The following is a 16,964-nucleotide window of genomic DNA, read 5'->3' as shown; positions in this document are numbered from 1 at the left end:
TGGAGCTCATAACAGAAATAAGCGATGAGAAAAACAACTATATATGTGTTGCGCGCCTTGGCCTCGTCTTCATTTCCCATGTAGCCCATATTCTACTTGTTATGTACCTGACTTTTTTAGGGAAACATCGTAATTCAAACAACAATGTCCAAATGTAATAACCACATAGTAAAAAGACAATAATAATCAAATGCTCATGCACATAGTAGTTTATTAATTTATATTTGCATACAACGAAGTGAGGGCTGTTAGAAATAGGCTGCACAAGTCCCATTCACAACAGTGTAATCATATTGCCTGTAAATTCTGTAAAAGTTCATAATTCTCCTTGTAAACAGTTGTTTAACATGGCAATTCCAACCCAAGGTCCCCTTACTAGTTTTTTGAGGGCGTTCAACTGAACACAGACGTCTACAGCACATGGTTGCTCAGTTGTCATGGAGATGAATGGGTGTGTTGACATGACATGCAAACAGCTTTGCAAACTGTTTTGATTTCATTCACAGCGCTTTGCTGAGGGAACGTCGTTGCGTCCGGAGCGTAGCGGCGCCCAAGAAGATTGTAATTAAAATTTCAAAAAGTAAATAGTGGGCGAAAAGTTCCCCGATTATTTTTTTGTAGCTGAACGTATGCAGAAGTTAGAGGTGACCAAAGAAAGTTGAATAATAAAGAATCGGATAACAATATTGTGAATGCTGCTGAATCGGCATTCACACAATTAAAATAGTTATTCCTCTATGTGTGAAGGTGTCTTTGAAACAGCATTTAGACCATAATGTGAGGAGATGAAATCTAACTTAACTGTTAAATAAAGAAATATAATGTGGAACGATTAACTCAGTATTTTTAAAATCCTGTCAGAGACCCTGCATTCATTCACACAAATTATTTTGACTTCCATCAGCTGAGTTCACAGAAATGACTTCATTAGAAAAAAAGACATTTCGGACCTTTTGGTTCCATTGGAACTAGATCTGACAGTATAATGTTATGGGTTTGAGACCCATCAAAGCCAACAATGATTTTAACTTAATAAGATTCATCCACTGGCAGTGGTAGATGTATTTCATCTTGCCAATGCTGAGATATACTATAGATTCACCGCATCAGCAAGCTTTTATCAAATTTATTTATTTATAGATAGATAGAGAGATAGATAGATAGATGAAGGAAAATTAGGCAACCAGTAGCTTAGACAACCATAACTCAACAAACGCACATACACACATACTGTAGATCTCACATGTAAAAAGCACTCACAGAAATTTAAAGAATTATCTCTATATTACTCAATTTAGACAACAGACTGCATAATCTAGCTCAAATTGATGAGCTGATCACTGGCCAACTCTAATCTTGGTAATTTAGGTCACTACTTTCACCAAAGGACCTATAAAATGTCTGCTGAACACACAGTGACTAACAAAGTTCACTATCTCACTATCCTGTTGCCTTAATGCTCAAGTTGATTTACAACAAGCTATATCATGTTTTTTTTAACAAACATGTTAGCATGCCTGTTACTATGCTTGCCATGTTGTTTGCATTAGAAAATTGAATAGGCCTAATTCATTAAAACTTCCACTATCATGATGACAAGACCGGTTCAGAGTGCCAGTCTTGATTGTGGCGCTGCACAGAAGACACAAGTCCTGTCTCCCTGCTGACTTTAAAGATATTGGTTTTTATCTTTTCCATTCCACTTTTCCTGAGCCTCCAACATCTTTCCAAGGCCATCCTCGCACTACATCACAAATGTTTTTTGTTTGGTGCTCAGCCTGACTATGTTCACTCAATATGTTCTTTCTCTCCGTTTTTCAACATTTTGATGAACCTTCAGGGTCTCACAAAATCTTTAGCCGGTCTGCAGTGTTTTTTTTCTTCTTTTTAAAGTGTTAACAAAAGCAGAGTGCTGTCATGCTGCAAAAATTCTGATGTTACAGCTTGTTAACCTTTTTATACTGAGCTTGCACCCTCTCAAAAGAAATCTAATACACACATAACATTTCAATTCACTGGCTAATATATTTATTGCACGGGTAGCAACACTTCTACTTAAAGAATGACTTTCTTTCTAAAACATACTTTATGTATAGCTCTCTGTAAGTGTAATACACAGTGAATGACAGCTACTTCCAGCTTCAGGAGCTTCAAATATTACATTTATTCAAATAACATGTGTTCACATGTAATGCAAATATCATATAACCTGTCATACTCAGCTTCACTATATGTTTAATGTTACTGTTATTTAACAAGATCATGTTATTCTTTCTTATTATTAAGATTTTCTTTAAAGTCTATTCTAGTATAAGTACCCACTTATACTAAGTTCCACTGTTCCACAGTGGAAGCTATATGTTTGTACCTCATGCTGCTTATTCCCACCCCTTAAAATTCTTCCACTTTCTCCACCCACAAAAACTTCGCTAGCTGTCTTAAGACATTTGAATCTGAAAAACTTCAGATCACACTGCATCACAGTCGAGCTAACTAGGGTCTGTCTGAAGTGTGTGGTACCAATCCAGCAGCCACATCTTGGTCTCTTTCAGGTAGTATGGACAGCCATCAAATCTATCTATCTATCTCTCCTCAATGATTGTCTCTGGCATTATTAAATGTGTTGATTTAATTGATATTTGCATTTTAAGAAATGTGTATTTAAATGTATCCCTGTGATTCTTCTAACGCACAACCAACTACTAAGTGTCTTATTTAATCACTTGTAGGATGCAAATCAGGATAATCAGGATGCTGTTTGGCTTTTTTGTATTGTCTGTTGGGGTTTTCCTGAACATTGGAGTGTGCACTGCAGGTAAGGAACTATTTTTTTTTTAATCAAAGGTTTGTACGTTGCAGAAATAATACTGACACATCAAATCAAACTAGCAGATAATCAGGCATGTTAGATAACACTAATTTATTTTGAAACCTCAAACCATGTTAAAAGTAACTGAGTGTGCATTGAAGTTGGTCTGATTGACACTGTTAGAAAATGTAGTCCTGTCTCTTCACACCGATATTGTAATGTTTGACCCGGTCACTGCATTTGTATTTCAGTGTGGTGACAGCTTGCTTTATTCTCTGCCAAATTCTTCATGTTTTCACTGCTGGATTTGGTAGAAATTTCCCAGGCTTGACAGGCGTAAACACATAAACAGTCAGCTGGGATCAATATCAAAGTGTAGCGCCACATCCTGTCCAACTCTTGTATAAAAACAGAAAGGGAAGCAAGCCAGTTGACACTCTCACAAAAAACGGTAATAAATCAACTCTATGGAGCAAACAAAGGCCTTGTGTCTCAGAGTGGCCAAAAAGTCTTGAAGAGCTTGTATACGTGTCATCTTTTGAAAAGGAGGATCTGATGGTTGTCAGGATCACCCTGTGGTGATGGATCCCCAAGGCCTTGGCCTGAATCGAGGCTTTTGATACTCTTTGACTTCCCTCCCATCTCACAGTGCCATGGCATTGAGACTCTATGAATTAAAACAGTGCTCTAAATAGATTGTGGTGTGCAAACCGTTTTCATGTAGGAGAGGAGAATGGCCAGATCTCTAGGATACCGGAAACCAGTTGTGACTAGAAGGTTAATTCAGGCGCCCCAAAGTTCATCTCAGACATCTCTGCATGTCAGAGTAAAGTCTGAAAATGGCCAATGCACAAAGGGTTCTTTGATTCGGCTAAATGTAGCTGTAAAAAACGTGTCAGTCAAAATAAAGTTGCTACCTACTCTAATGTATGACCATTATTGGTTGCCCCCTCATAGCTTTCTCACTTTTCATAGTCAAGACAAATTATACACACTTGTATATTCAAAATAGTGGTTCCCCAAGTGTGTACCAAGTCAGCCTGTGGTGGCTTACGGATGGGCCACAGGAGCCATAAGATTGGTTTGTTTTCCTTTATTGTTGTATATTTTTAACTTTCCACCACATAATAAAGAACAAAGCAACATTTACATCACCTACATTTTACATTAGATCTGCAAGCATATCAAAAGAGAACAACTAAGCTAATAAAAATTATATTAAGAAGTGTCTACAGCTACGCTATCTGCTGAATGTAGGAACAGCCTTTAGATTTGAGCTAAATTGAACCAATACTTGTGACCCCCCATCACAGGTACTCGCCTTACTGTGGACATTAGCTGTGTGCACTTCAACCAAAGGGTAAATGTTTAAAGGATTTTCAGAGGTAAAAAAAAGTGTTTCAAAAGAAAACATTTTTCTTTCTTATCCTGTTAATCATTTGATGACCACTCAGATTTATCTTAAGACCCTTTGCGGAGGTCCTGACCCCCAAGTGGAGAACCACTGATTTATTCCCTCTCACATCTCCATAACTTCCCAGTTTACATAAGCGCAATGAACGGTGCTTGTTTCTTAAAGTTATTGTACTAACGTGTTCTTTACTTTCCCCCCTTAATATCAGTGCAATCGGAGATGAGAATCACAACAATTAAGGTTCAGTAATTTGTTTCTTTCAAACCTCTAATAGTGTAATCACACAAATTAAAATCAAACACAATTCATTGATTACCTTTTGACATATTTTCTTTTAGCAAGAACCATATGCAATGTCCAAAGGCACGCAACTGGAAGGCTTTTGCATGGACCTGCTGTCTGAATTAGCCAAGAAACTGGGCTTCAATTACAAAGTGCAGCTGGTGAAAGACGCTTCATACGGCAGACAGGATGACAACGGGAACTGGAACGGGATGATTGGAGAGGTGGTGAGAGGGGTGAGTGCATGAAAACTTAAATTTGAAGTGGTCAAAGAGCAGCCAACCATTCCGGAACTTAAATACCTAGTTGGCATCTGTGAAAAACAACGGATACATTAAAAATCAGTAAATGTGTTTTGTCAACAGTATCGACTGGGTTATTGGTAAAGTTAGAATCTCTTTAATTCATGTGATCCCCACAGGAGGCCGACCTTGCGATTGCTCCGCTGACTCTCACTGCAGCTCGGGAGAAAGTGGTGGGGATGACCAAACCATTCATGCAGACAGGAATCAGCATCCTGCTGAGGAAGGACATCTCAGAGGGAACAGGCTTCTTTGAATTCCTTTCCCCTTTTACAGCCGAGACCTGGGTCGGCATACTCATTGCCTACTTGGGGACCGCTGCATGCATCTTTGTAGTTGCCAGGTTGGTGATGCAAGTAGGACCAAATGATGTCTGATTTACTGATGTGCTGTCAGATTTGAATATGAATATATTATACTTCTTGTTTGTGTACGTTTTTACATTTCTGCTGGCAGCGGAATCCCTTTGGTTGCGGTCACATTAATATGTTATTTGTATTTGTATGCAAATGCAGACTCAGCCCATGTGAGTGGAGTCAGCCCCAGAATGAGCAGAACGGATTCAGCCTCCTCCACAGTCTGTGGTACACAGCTGGAGCTCTGACTCTACAAGGTAAACCGCAAAACCAGACACTTGTTGTATGCCACCAAAATGAGACTGGCGATAACGAATTTAACGATCAGTTTCTTTTCCAGAAATGTCCTTCTTTGCTTGAGACATCTTTTCACTGGACTCTTTTTGTGTTGTCAGGTGCTGGCCCACACCCCAAAGCTCTTTCAGGGCGTGTCATCTGCTGCAGCTGGTGGTTATTTACCATTGTCCTCCTAGCTTGTTATTTCTCCAACCTCAGCTCCTCTAAGACTTCTGAGTCCACTCACCTGACAGTAAAAGGGTTTGAGGACTTAGCCAATCAGGACACGATTGAGTATGGCTGTTTGGCTGGCTCTTCCACCCTTGCCTTCTTCAAGGTACAGACATTGGACCACTTACGGATCCCCCGTCTCACTGATGTTTCTCTAATTCGTTTTTTTTTCCTTCATGCAGAATTCAAACAATCCAGTGTACCGCAGGATCTATGAACACATGGAGAGAACTAAGAGTTTTGTGTCATCTATGGACGAAGGGGTCCAGCGAGCAAAAGAGGGAAATTTTGCCTTCATTGGAGAGTCTGTTTCTTTGGACTTGGCAGTAGCACGTCATTGTGAGCTGGTCAGAGCACATGAAGTCATTGGAATGAGGGGATACAGCATTGCTGCCAGCCTTGGTGAGGTCACTCATTTTGAAAATTCATACCAAAAAAAATGATATACCAAAATAAAAATAAATAATTAACAACAAAACGATCAATTTCCTCAAGGCTCCCCCATCATAAAGAACCTCAGCGTGGCAATCCTACAGCTGAGCGAGGCAGGGGAGCTGGCTTACCTGCGAAGCAAGTGGTGGGCCAGCAGCTGCGTAGCAGACAAGGCCAAGTCTTCAGTTGTTCATCAGCACAGCCTGAAGGGGATGTTTCTGGTTCTTTCCCTTGGCCTGGGGCTGGGAGCACTGCTGGCTGTCCTGGAGCTCACCTCCAAAAGTCGCAGAAGAGCAGCTGAGCAGAAGGTATGTGCAAGTGCATTTACAAATCACATCACTTCAGTCAGGCAAAAATAATCATCCACGTCTAAATATTCAGAAACTAAACCAAACAGCCTTGCTTTTTGCTCCATAGTGTTATTTGTGTTTATCCAAAAGGCTTTTAAGCTGTTCATATGCCTGAAAGACTGTGACATTTGCTTAACCATTTAATGACAAAACAATCTGTTACAGTTCAAAGCAACCATGTAATTTACCAGTTGGTTCAACTGCAGAGCAAAATGCAGAGGATACAAGCAGACTGATAAAGTCACACTCTCATCCACACAAGCATGTTTCCATAAAATATATCAACATATTATTGAATTGATTTTTTTCATTTCTGTTTACATTTGTATGTCCTTCCTACAGAAATCCTGTTGCACTGTGCTAAGTGAGGAACTGAGTCTGCGCTTGAGGACCAGCAATGCAAACAAACCCCAAGAAAATGTAGACAAAGATAAAGAAAAATCATAGAAACATCCTACAAACGTGTAGTTTTAACAAGTCTGAACATTTAACTTGGAATGATTTTGGTTTAATAGCTGTTTGATAGAATTTGTCCTCACATTTGACAGAGGCATTGACTTAATTGTAGGTTTTGAACTTTCTAACTTGTAGAGATCAGATAGAAAAGAAACAATATTACATTTCAAAATAAAAAAGCTCACATTTTATTAAAATAATCAATTAATTGATTTGCAAGTACGTACGCTACAAATTCAATGAAAAAGCAAACATAGTAAAGTATTATAGAAAATCATTATTAAAATGACAATAAACTAACAAATAGTGCTTGTGTACTTGGTTTTGTTTTAGTTTACTGTTACTTCTTTTTGACTCCATCACACTGTTTTGTACAGTTGGCAATGACATAATTTCAACAAAAACATTTAAAAACTATTTCATGCAAAAAAACTGTGTTGTTTGTAAACATAACAGCGGGCCTATAATAATAAAAACTGTTTAATTGTGTAATTTTGTGTGTCTTCCTATTGATCTAGATAGAAAGTCAGAACTTCTTTCTCCCACGACTCCTTTTTGTGGTTGTGTTGTAACTTTTTTTCTTTGTCTTCTGAAGGACCAAGTTGACACGTTGAAGTCATCAGTCTAATTTAAAAGAAAAAAATACAATAAAAAACAATAGCCAAAACTTAATACAACCCCTTTAGGTTCGTATCTGCCGTTATTTGTGTTTTACTTTTGCAAATGTGTATCACACATAATCTGTGACTCACCATTTAGAAAAAGCGGCGATTTACAGTGGATCTCTCTCATCCTCTGGTCAAAAAGGGCCTTCATCTCCCTCTGCAGCGTGCCCTCACGTTGCTCTGCTCCGGATGGCACGCAGGAGGGCACAAACTCCAGGCTGTCAGTGCTGCCGTCACTGCTGCTGGATGTTCTGTCAGACAGGCAGAGGCCGTTGGGGATAGGCCGCACCTGGCTGCTGTAGCTGTTGTATTTTTGTGCTTGCTGTGTCTGCCAGTGGAAAGCAGGCTTGCGGTTCACCATCGGCGTCTGGGGAGAGCTAGTTGGTTTTCGAGGGCAACTGCGTGAGCGGGCCTTTGTTTGTATTGGGGTGGACGAGTGGGTTGTGGCGGAAGCCGCTAAGGTCCGTCTTACCCTGGGAGGAGATGGTGGAGAGACAAGTGGAGAGGATTTGGCTTCATGCTGCAACAGGTTCTGCGGCACAGGCTGAAGCCGAGGCTGAGGGACTGAATAAGTCAGACTTTGAGTTTGTGTTGGTTGCTCAGGTTCAATGGCAATTACTTTATCTGGCTCTAGTTTTGTTGGTAATTCTTCAGAATCTTCAGGCTGCTGTGGTTCAGACGTCTGAACCTTCTCTTGCCCAGCACAGGTTGACTCTGGTGATCCATCAGTTTCATTCTCCAACTCTTCTGGGATTGGATTTCGACTGTCAGGAGCAAGACCATCAGGACAAGAAGCCTGGGGTGAGGTTTCATGATCAAAGCTATCTGCTCTGACCCAAGGAGCAGTCCCCCTGTGTTGGGAGTCAGTGGAGGACATCCGACTGAAGATCCCTCTCCGTGTCTCTGGTGGTTCAGGAATTTTAACTTTGTGAGCTCGCCTCACTGGTTCACTCATGGCCCCTTTGTGGATAGCAGCCTTGGCTGCTGCTGACCCTTGTACCAGAGGAAATAATTCTCCATTCCTGCTGTCCTGAGAAATGGTATCCAGATCCTTGCGGAAGAGCAGTGTTCGTCCGTCTTCTGAGGACTGGACAGAGAAGTCCAGTGAAGGTTGCCTTTGAGGACCCTTCATATGCTTCTGGGCTGCTTTTTGGATGTGTTTTTTGGCTGCTTGGACCGCATTTGTGGGTTTGATCTATTTTACAAAGGACACCAAAGGTTTACAGATGGAGTTGTAGGATGAAGCTGAATTTAGATATGTGAGTTTATTTAGAAAAGCTTACCTTTCCTGTTACATCATTGATAGCAACATGAACAAAGATGGATGACTCCGCCATCCCCTCCAGGTACACATGCCGATAACCTACACATTTGCATAAACAATCATGTTAATACATTTTTATTCATATTAAACAAACAGTTTTGCATTTTAGAAAATATGCTTATTTGCTTTCTTGCTGGGAGTTTGCATATTAACATCTTATGTCTTGTTTGTTTGATCTGCACACTAATGAACAAGTTGTGATGGGGTTGGGGGGGTTTAGTGCACAGAAGGGAGGGGGAGGGGACGGGATGAGGAAGGGGGAGGGGTCAGCTTGTCTTGTTTTGTTTGAAAATACTTTGAACGTCAACAAGAAGTAACATCACCCAACATCGCTTAGAGCACCTTTAGTTAGTGAGTTTTAATGGTGCTGGTGGGCAGATCTTTTTTTTCACTTTTGGAAAGAGCCAGGCTATCTGTCCCTTCCTGTTTCCAGTGTTTATGTTATGATGCTGTAACCTTATTGATCTGGCACATGATAGTGATATCAATCTTCTTATCTAACTCTCTGCAATAAGCATATTTCCCAAAATGTCTTACTCTGTGCAAACTCTGGAGTGTTCTTAACCAATCTCATCATGTAATCTACCTGGCATCATACTTCTGAAAGCAACAGTCCTCTGTCCAATGAAATCTCGTCCAATAGGGTCATGATCCCACACTTGGAAACGCACCAGGGCAATCTGAGGCATTAGAATGTTAAAGACGAGAGTCTCCTCCCACATTGGGTTGAAACCTGAATGAGTTAAAGGGAAGTTACACAATCAGAAAAACTGAAAAGTTAACTCTCTGTTATGAGATTATGAGATGGGGCATACCATTATCATCCACCACCCTGGTCTGCTGCTTGGAATAATCAACATTAAGGCCTATTATCTCAACCTCAACAAAGGGATCGATAATCTGGAAGTAGAAAGAAATTACCAAAAATGGAATTCAAGTGATAAAACATATCTTTTTAAAAGCTTTGTCAGGTGTCTCAATAATAGATGATGAATGCAGCACAATTACCTCTCCTCTGTCCCCAAACATGGAGTCTTTAGGTTTGGGAAGCTGCTGTCCGCTGATGATCTTCAGCACCAACTGAGTCTTTCTGTGTCCTGGTAGAGGATCTTCCAACATGGGGTTAAAGGCAGCTGAGAAAATAAATAAATAATTGACTTCCCCTGCACATTCGCCATTAACTCTGCACAATCTGTACATGCACATACCTTTACACATGCACTTAGGCCTCAGAATATATCCACAGTTTCCATTGCTTGAAAACTTGGCTCGGTTAAGTTCTAGCATACGGCCCTCTGTTTGATAATTCATTGCAACTAAAATGAAACATATACATAAATGAAAAGCTGCTGCAATACTAAACATACCTCTCATATTTTTGAAGAAGGCAGTATTGCAGTTCACTGCAACTGTCTTACCCATATGGCATCCTGTGTTCCAGTAGGGTTGTGGGTTGAAATTGCTCGAGTCCACTCTGTAGTTGGACGGGTAGACTCTTAGAAGTTGACGTTGGTTGAAACGGACCAACTCCCCTGGCTTTAGCTGTATGATCTGGTTCATAACAGTCTCATTAAGGGATGATACCTGCCAACTGTTCAGAAATGCTACCAGACAAGAAAAATAATTATCAAACATCCATTCCCAAAATATATGATGAACTGTAGGATCATGCATGTGATAAAAACATGCAAGGATATCCCTTTACCTTGTGTTTCTATGTCATGGACACGGACAGATTTTGTATACTTGACCAGGTCAGACAGAGCTCGGGACAACCTCATTGTTTTCCTCTTCCTATATGGAGAATTATAGACAAACAGTACAAGTGTAACCATTGAAACTAGTAGTATTGCTTAAACTAATTAATTTAATGACTAATCTTACTTGGGATGGTAAACAATTTGCGTCCTCTCCTTGCTGTGGTCTGACTCGCCATCAGACATTGTCTTATTTTTCACTCGGATTCCCTTTTTCCTCTGAAAAAAATGCATAATTTTCCATTTTTCTGATGGCTGCAAGGGTGTACAACAAGTAGGGCCACATAAAAAAAAAAATAAGCAAAGGGCTGACCTTTCGTTTGAAGCTCCTCATGATCGATCTGCCAAATCGGCTCTTCTTTTTGGTTTTATTAGTAGAGGTAAAAATATTCCCTTCCTGAAACAGTCAAACATAATGCATAATTACTGTATGTTTATCTATCTATCTATCTATCTATCTATCTATCTATCTATCTATGTTAAATTTGCCTGTGTGATATCATCATCATCATCTTCTTCCTCCTCTTCCTCATCACAAGTGTCCTCATCAGACACATCACCCTCCTCTGCATCAGGATCAAGGTTTGCAGGAAGCTTTTTTCCCTGGAAAACAAGTTAAACAAGTACTGAATTTTATAAGGCCATGCGTGATTGTGGTGTGATCGTGTGCTTTGGTTGAGTATCCTTGAGCAGCAAGTGGCAGCACATGCTGCTAAAACTATTTTACCTTAACTAAAATTTTCCCTTTCAGGATCTCAGGGGAAGGCAGCTTCTTGCATTCATTTACGTTGACACTGGACAGATCCAGTTTGTCCTGTAGCACCTCTCTCAGATACTCAGCCATCTTTTTCTGCTGAGGCACAGTGCAGTGGTTCTCTATTGACAAAATCACTGGGTACCTGGGGAGTGTGACGTAATGACACCTGAGCTACATTTCTGATGCTTTTAATTGTGAAAGTTTGACAAAACACATCAGTATCAGGACCCAGAAGCACTCACGGTGATTTTGTGAAGGCATATTTATTTATTGTCTCAATGACATCTTTAAAGAGAATTTTGGATGTTAAGGTGTAGCCGTGATGGATAATGGGCTCCCCGTCAGGCCCGTCCCAGCAGTCCACTGAGGAAAGAGGAGGACAGAACAAAAGAGTTAATAAGAATGAGTCACCATGTCTTAAATTCCAGTGAAGAGAGCTGAAGTTCTGGTTTTTCAGGCTTTTACCCTCAACACAGCGACAGCCGGCCTGGAGAACATAGGCATACATTTCCACTCGAGACTGAGAGAGCAGCTGGTCTCCTGTCAGGTAGGTGTTGTGTGAGGTGGCAATAAAGTAGTTATTCAGAGGCTGCGTCATGTCCTGGTTCACCTGATTGTGATCGGGGTTGAAGATGTCACCTGCAGGGCTCCTTAAGTAGTTGGTGAAACCTGAAGAAAGAAAGTTTGATAACACATGTAATATTTGTATGTTCATGTCATGTTGGTCCATGTGATGTTATTGTTATATTGTTAAATAAGCTGTTGCAAGTTCACCATACCATCAATACCCAGTACCATACGCTGCAGGTTCTCAGGACATGGCTCAAATTTAGCCACTATGTCAACTAGATACTCTTTGACCAAACCTCGCATCTGCAAATAAAACAATATCCGGAATGTCATTTTTGGTTTACCTGATATGATATTTTACACACAGTCTGTTTCAGAAGTTGAATGCTTTTATTGTGAAGTAAGAATGTTCTGTTATAGTTTTTTGGAGGCTTAAAGCTTAAAGCCTTTTATTAAATTCAATTTGGGTTTGTATCTTGCACTGCACAGTTGTGCCACATAACCTAAATTGTCCTGTTTTTTAAGTTTTATTCAAATTTAGATTATTTTAAATCTGTTATCTGTTAAAATACTAAACAGCGAGACTGTCATCAATTAGATAAAATTACAAACAGTAACACTGGATTACATGCACGGATTGACACAATGAAATCTGCGGATTACAGAACATAGATACATAATACATTGAAATGCTGACCATGAATACTGTAAACAATGGGGTTTGATTTAATGAAAATCTTAAGTACGGTAGGTTTAAAATAAATACACACAAATGCAAAGAATTGGCATGAATCTTTTTACATTTTGTTTGTACCTTCTGTTCGTTTTCAAGAAAGCGTGCAAGGTCGTGAAGATCCAGGACTTCTTTCTGATTGCTGTAAGTGATCATTATCAAGTAGAGGTCTCTGCGTGTGGAAATCATCTTGTAGAACAAACAAAATTCTTCAAAGCCCAGAGAGCCCTGGTTGTCATCTGTGTCTGCTTCCTACAGATAACAACAAAAATCATGAACTGAAATACGAGCAAGAAATAACTCTCTCTCTATGTGTGTGATTTATGATAACCACCCGGTCAAATAAAATATGTAGCCAACCACCATAGACCCATCTGAAGGATTTTTATATCTCTATCACAATCAAACATGATGGTGCTTGTTCACAGAGGCTATCACCATCAGGAGAGGAGGACAGTTAGCTACTGATCGAAAGAAATACTGCAGTAAAAGTAAAGCCGTCTGTTCAGTGGCCTAATGGCCTTCCTGAGGCACTCTCCTGCACTGTCCTGCCAAAATACTATACATACATACGTACATACATACATACATATTTGTCCGGTCTTTTTGATGCTTTGTGTTCATTTTTATTAAAAAAAATGTTTTAAGCAGTTTGTGCATTGATGCTAAACCTATTTATTTTTAGCTGTGCAGGCAATACTTTGGTCCAGACCAACTATCTAAATAAGTATTATCTGGATTGCCATTGAATTTTGTACATACATTCATGGTGCACAGAGGATGGATCCTACTGACTTTGGTTATTCTGAATTTTTGGAGACCATGCTAAAAATACCTACTAAACACCAACATGTTAGCATTGTTATTATCAGCATGGTAGCATTTAGCGCACAGCACTTCTACGGTTATGTTCGGTTTCACAGAGCTGTTAGCATGGCTGTGAGTCTTGTTAGTTAATTTATCAGCTGCTGTATATTTCTAAAATTGCGCCATCAATTAAGTTATCAGCTAAACTCAATGTGAATTCTGTTTTGTAGCCATGAAGCCAACAATTGAATACATCAACATCTCCAGGTAAGGACATATTAGTGATAGATAACTAAATAGACAAAAGCACAGAGGCAGATTTGACGGTGGGTCATGCTCATTAAATTTATGGCAGCTGGCATAATCAAACTTTGTAGACTTAAGTCTTACTTGAAACATCTGCCTGACTTTCTGCTTGGGTAAATTCACATTGAGTTTGTGAAGCAGCTGGTGAACCTCTCCAATGCTCAAGGTGCCATCTCCATTTTTGTCGGCCTCAGAGAAAGTCTGCTGTAACCACGTGAGGCTGCAGTTAAGGAGGAAACTACAAGGATCATGATCAGGTCACTTCCTGTGAGTTGTTCTGTCTTCTACAATTGGATGTGTTAACCTCCCGTTTGTATAAATAGGAGTGATGTACCGGTATTTGTAATAATTAGTCATTAAAAGGATTAACATGTGTATGAGAGACTGAATAAAGGATATTGATCACGGGTGCGCTGCCTCCGGGCCAGACTGTCCTCGTCACTGATGCCAGCCATGAGGTATTTCAGCCCATGGATCCAGGTGCGGGCCTCCTCTGCGTTGGTGGAGACCAGGTCCAGGGACTTGACTCGCTCCCCGTAGTAAATACTGAAGCAGTAGTTTGGGTCAAAGCGGTTGTCTGCGTACCGCCTAAAGATCTCTGACTTTTTTCCCTCGCAGACTTCATGGATAGAGTCAATAGTTACTGTAACAGATGATTAAGACATGTGCTAGGAGTCATTCAATTAATCAGTTACTTCTTGGAGGAACTGAAAAAAACTATGGGCTCAGAACAGCATCATAACCAATAAAAAAAAAACAGTAAAAATTGCAACAACAAACATTTACTCTAAGTAACTTGGGTTTATTTTGTTACTCAGGTCAAACAATGTCAACCAACTTTTCTGACTCCATAAGGGTCAAATGTGAAGACCTAGAATATGTTTAATTACAAAAACATCTTAACCATTGTATAACAGACTATTCAGTGACTTCTTTACAGCCTGCTCCCCAAAGTGTCGTAAGTCATTGAGATCAGGGGCATAAGAGCTATTGATATGTTAACTGATAAGAAGATGCACCTATAGGTTTATGTGCAAGCCTCATTTAAACAGTAGTTGAGAAATGAAATTCAATATTTTTGTTATGAGTGATGTTTAGTGGTTTTATAGTTAAAACAGCCAGCTGGAGATATTCAGCGCTGCATAATTATGTATTGAAAATTCAGAGTGATTGCTCACTTTTGGCCTTGTCATGTTTTCTGGAGGGCCGCCACCGGATGCAGGACTTGTGCTCGTCCAGGTAAAAGAATCGGACCAGTCCTTTCTTCTTCCCCTTCAGTTTTGTCATCTGAGTGCCGGCCTGCATGGTGCACATACACCTTTCCACTACAGGGGAGCACAAGGGGACACATAATATTTATCATCTGTCAGGTTTAAAAAATCTTAAAATCTGCAGGGATCATCACATTGGCATGCATTTACTGCCAAAAGCAAAGGGAGCTTGTAAATATCTAATCAGTGTAATGTATATTCTGTAATCTCTAATACTATGTCTTTGGTGCCTGAACTTTTCAATTTTTCTAGTTGATTCATCAAATGTGCCGTACAATTTGACAGTTTGTGATATGCGAAATACTGCAGTGCATGTCTTGTGATTGTGTGCAGGGAAACCCAATGACAAACCCAAATGGATCCCTGAAGCAGTAGAGACAAGTAGAGGTTTACCATCAAGCATTTGTTTATGAGATTATAGGCTGCGTCACACGGATTTATGTAGCCGTAAATGTGTGTTAATGATAAGAGGGAAAAAAGGGAAAAGATACACAACTCTGAAGTGATCTTAGTCTAAAAAAACAAATCCATCAGTTATCTGTTGCCTCACTGTGATTCAAATAGTTCTCCTGACTTTTCTTTGCTGATAGTTCTTGAAACTTTTGAATGGTGTGCGCTTGAACTGAAGTAGAGCCTACAATTATCTTGTAACAATCAGGTCATTGTGAAGTAGTGTTTGTTTTGTGTGCTAAAAGCAGGTAACCTTTGTTAGTAATCTAAAGCTCAGAGGCATGTGACGCATTCTGGCACATCATTCAGGCTAATCCTGAAGGATTGTCTACTGTCCATATGCCCATTATCTACTCACAGCCTTCCCAGCAACACTACTCTGTTATGTTGGAACAATCACACATATTACAGGCCAGTCACATAAAACAAATTGTAAAAGTTTTGAACTCACATGACTGTGTTTTTTTATCATATTCATGCCATATGTGTGGAAAAAATACGATTTAGTTTGCAGCAGCTTGTAGGCATTTCTGCTAAAGAACAGGTTGACATTCTGCAGTGTTTGAAAGTGACATTATTTAATGAGTCAGTGAATCTTACCTATCTGACCCAGTCTCCAAATCGGCTGTGCGACCACACTGCCACCAATCCAGAAAAACTCCTCAGCGAGTCTCGAGATGGATGCTTTCTGCCAGAGTTTTGGAGAGGTCATAATGGACTGGGTGGACGAATTAAAGGAACTTGAGACCTGTTTTTCCGGATGAGAGGAGCCCTTGGCATGCAAGGGGGAAAACCTTTCTGATGACAGAGATCCTGAAGACTGAAAGGTGGTCTTCTTGGGTGACAGACAGGAGTGTGGTGGGGTGCCACTCAGCCCTGGAGACAAAGGTGCCATAGCTGGGGTGTTGTTCATCCCTGAGCTGTACATTTGAGTCTAACTCTCCTGTCCCATTCACACCACATTAACCCGCCTCACTTTGCTGGGATCTTCAACTAGATTTTTCTCTCTCATGCAGCATATCCTCTTCTTCCAGTTAAAGTCTTCCCACATGGGATCAGGGAACACTATTCCCATCCTTAAGGTTCATTCCTTGTCATCCTGTGTCCAGTCATCCAGTGTCGCAGACATAGGTTCTTCTATATTTATTTGTTTGCACTGATAGAAGGCTCGGAGAGAAAGAAGAGCAACATGTGTCAGTCACTAAATCTTCCTCAAGCTGTAATCCTTGAGTGAGGCTTCAGCCTTGCTTTCATGGAGGGATTTTCACGCAACCAGTAAGCCTCTGAAGAAAGAGAGTGGGACAGGAATTATAGTGCTAATATTCTTTTTAGTGCACTCATGGAAGTCCTTATCATTACAAAATATAGCAATTGTAGTAGACTTAATAAACTGCTTTTAGGATAGACAGTGTCATG

The 16,964-nt window shown here is 40.1% G+C and overlaps 2 protein-coding genes across 4 annotated transcripts; one reads left to right on the top strand and one right to left on the bottom strand.

The window, feature by feature from the left end:
* The first annotated feature begins 2,410 nt into the window (after positions 1 to 2,410).
* grik6 (glutamate receptor, ionotropic, kainate 6) lies at positions 2,411 to 7,397 on the top strand. Of its 2 annotated transcripts, none has more exons than XM_032513923.1 (10): positions 2,411 to 2,552; positions 2,730 to 2,815; positions 4,432 to 4,463; positions 4,562 to 4,741; positions 4,927 to 5,150; positions 5,323 to 5,420; positions 5,559 to 5,776; positions 5,853 to 6,072; positions 6,166 to 6,410; positions 6,795 to 7,397. In XM_032513923.1, the coding sequence occupies exons 2-10, from the start codon at positions 2,731 to 2,733 to the stop codon at positions 6,897 to 6,899; spliced, it is 1,407 nt and encodes a 468-aa protein (XP_032369814.1). In that variant the 5' UTR covers positions 2,411 to 2,552; position 2,730; the 3' UTR covers positions 6,900 to 7,397. The 2 variants fall into 2 exon arrangements, with proteins under 2 accessions (XP_032369814.1, XP_032369813.1); XM_032513922.1 differs by having other exon boundaries at positions 2,419 to 2,552; positions 4,426 to 4,463.
* Positions 7,241 to 16,780, bottom strand: plch2b (phospholipase C, eta 2b). Of its 2 annotated transcripts, none has more exons than XM_032513920.1 (21): positions 16,149 to 16,780; positions 15,006 to 15,152; positions 14,226 to 14,470; positions 13,912 to 14,040; positions 12,796 to 12,966; positions 12,191 to 12,284; positions 11,877 to 12,080; positions 11,654 to 11,774; positions 11,382 to 11,553; positions 11,144 to 11,257; positions 10,968 to 11,051; positions 10,782 to 10,873; positions 10,603 to 10,691; positions 10,316 to 10,501; positions 10,106 to 10,213; positions 9,906 to 10,030; positions 9,713 to 9,797; positions 9,484 to 9,630; positions 8,857 to 8,936; positions 7,661 to 8,768; positions 7,241 to 7,532 (listed from the first exon to the last, which is right to left on the bottom strand). In XM_032513920.1, the coding sequence occupies exons 1-21, from the start codon at positions 16,474 to 16,476 to the stop codon at positions 7,528 to 7,530; spliced, it is 3,834 nt and encodes a 1,277-aa protein (XP_032369811.1). In that variant the 5' UTR covers positions 16,477 to 16,780; the 3' UTR covers positions 7,241 to 7,527. The 2 variants fall into 2 exon arrangements, with proteins under 2 accessions (XP_032369811.1, XP_032369812.1); XM_032513921.1 differs by having other exon boundaries at positions 7,241 to 7,537; positions 13,912 to 14,041; positions 14,227 to 14,470.
* Between the last annotated feature and the right edge of the window lie 184 nt (positions 16,781 to 16,964).

This window comes from Etheostoma spectabile, chromosome 4, assembly GCF_008692095.1.
Source record: "Etheostoma spectabile isolate EspeVRDwgs_2016 chromosome 4, UIUC_Espe_1.0, whole genome shotgun sequence".
NCBI classification, from domain to species: domain Eukaryota; kingdom Metazoa; phylum Chordata; class Actinopteri; order Perciformes; family Percidae; genus Etheostoma; species Etheostoma spectabile.
The sequence above is the reverse complement of the archived record's forward strand: the minus strand, read 5'-3'. Positions and strand labels throughout refer to the sequence as shown.

Coding starts and splice junctions, on each gene's coding strand:
- grik6 (XM_032513922.1), top strand. CDS start 2,731: ATGCAAATCAGGATAATCAGGATGCTGTTTGGCTTTTTTGTATTGTCT. Junction 2,816..4,425: donor CATTGGAGTGTGCACTGCAG/GTAAGGAACTAT, acceptor TTCCCCCCTTAA/TATCAGTGCAATCGGAGATG. Junction 4,464..4,561: donor TGAGAATCACAACAATTAAG/GTTCAGTAATTT, acceptor ATTTTCTTTTAG/CAAGAACCATATGCAATGTC.
- plch2b (XM_032513920.1), bottom strand. CDS start 16,476: ATGTACAGCTCAGGGATGAACAACACCCCAGCTATGGCACCTTTGTCT. Junction 14,041..14,225: donor GGCAGCGCACCCGTGATCAA/TATCCTTTATTC, acceptor TGCAGCCTCACG/TGGTTACAGCAGACTTTCTC. Junction 8,937..9,483: donor TTTCAGAAGTATGATGCCAG/GTAGATTACATG, acceptor GCAAATGTGTAG/GTTATCGGCATGTGTACCTG.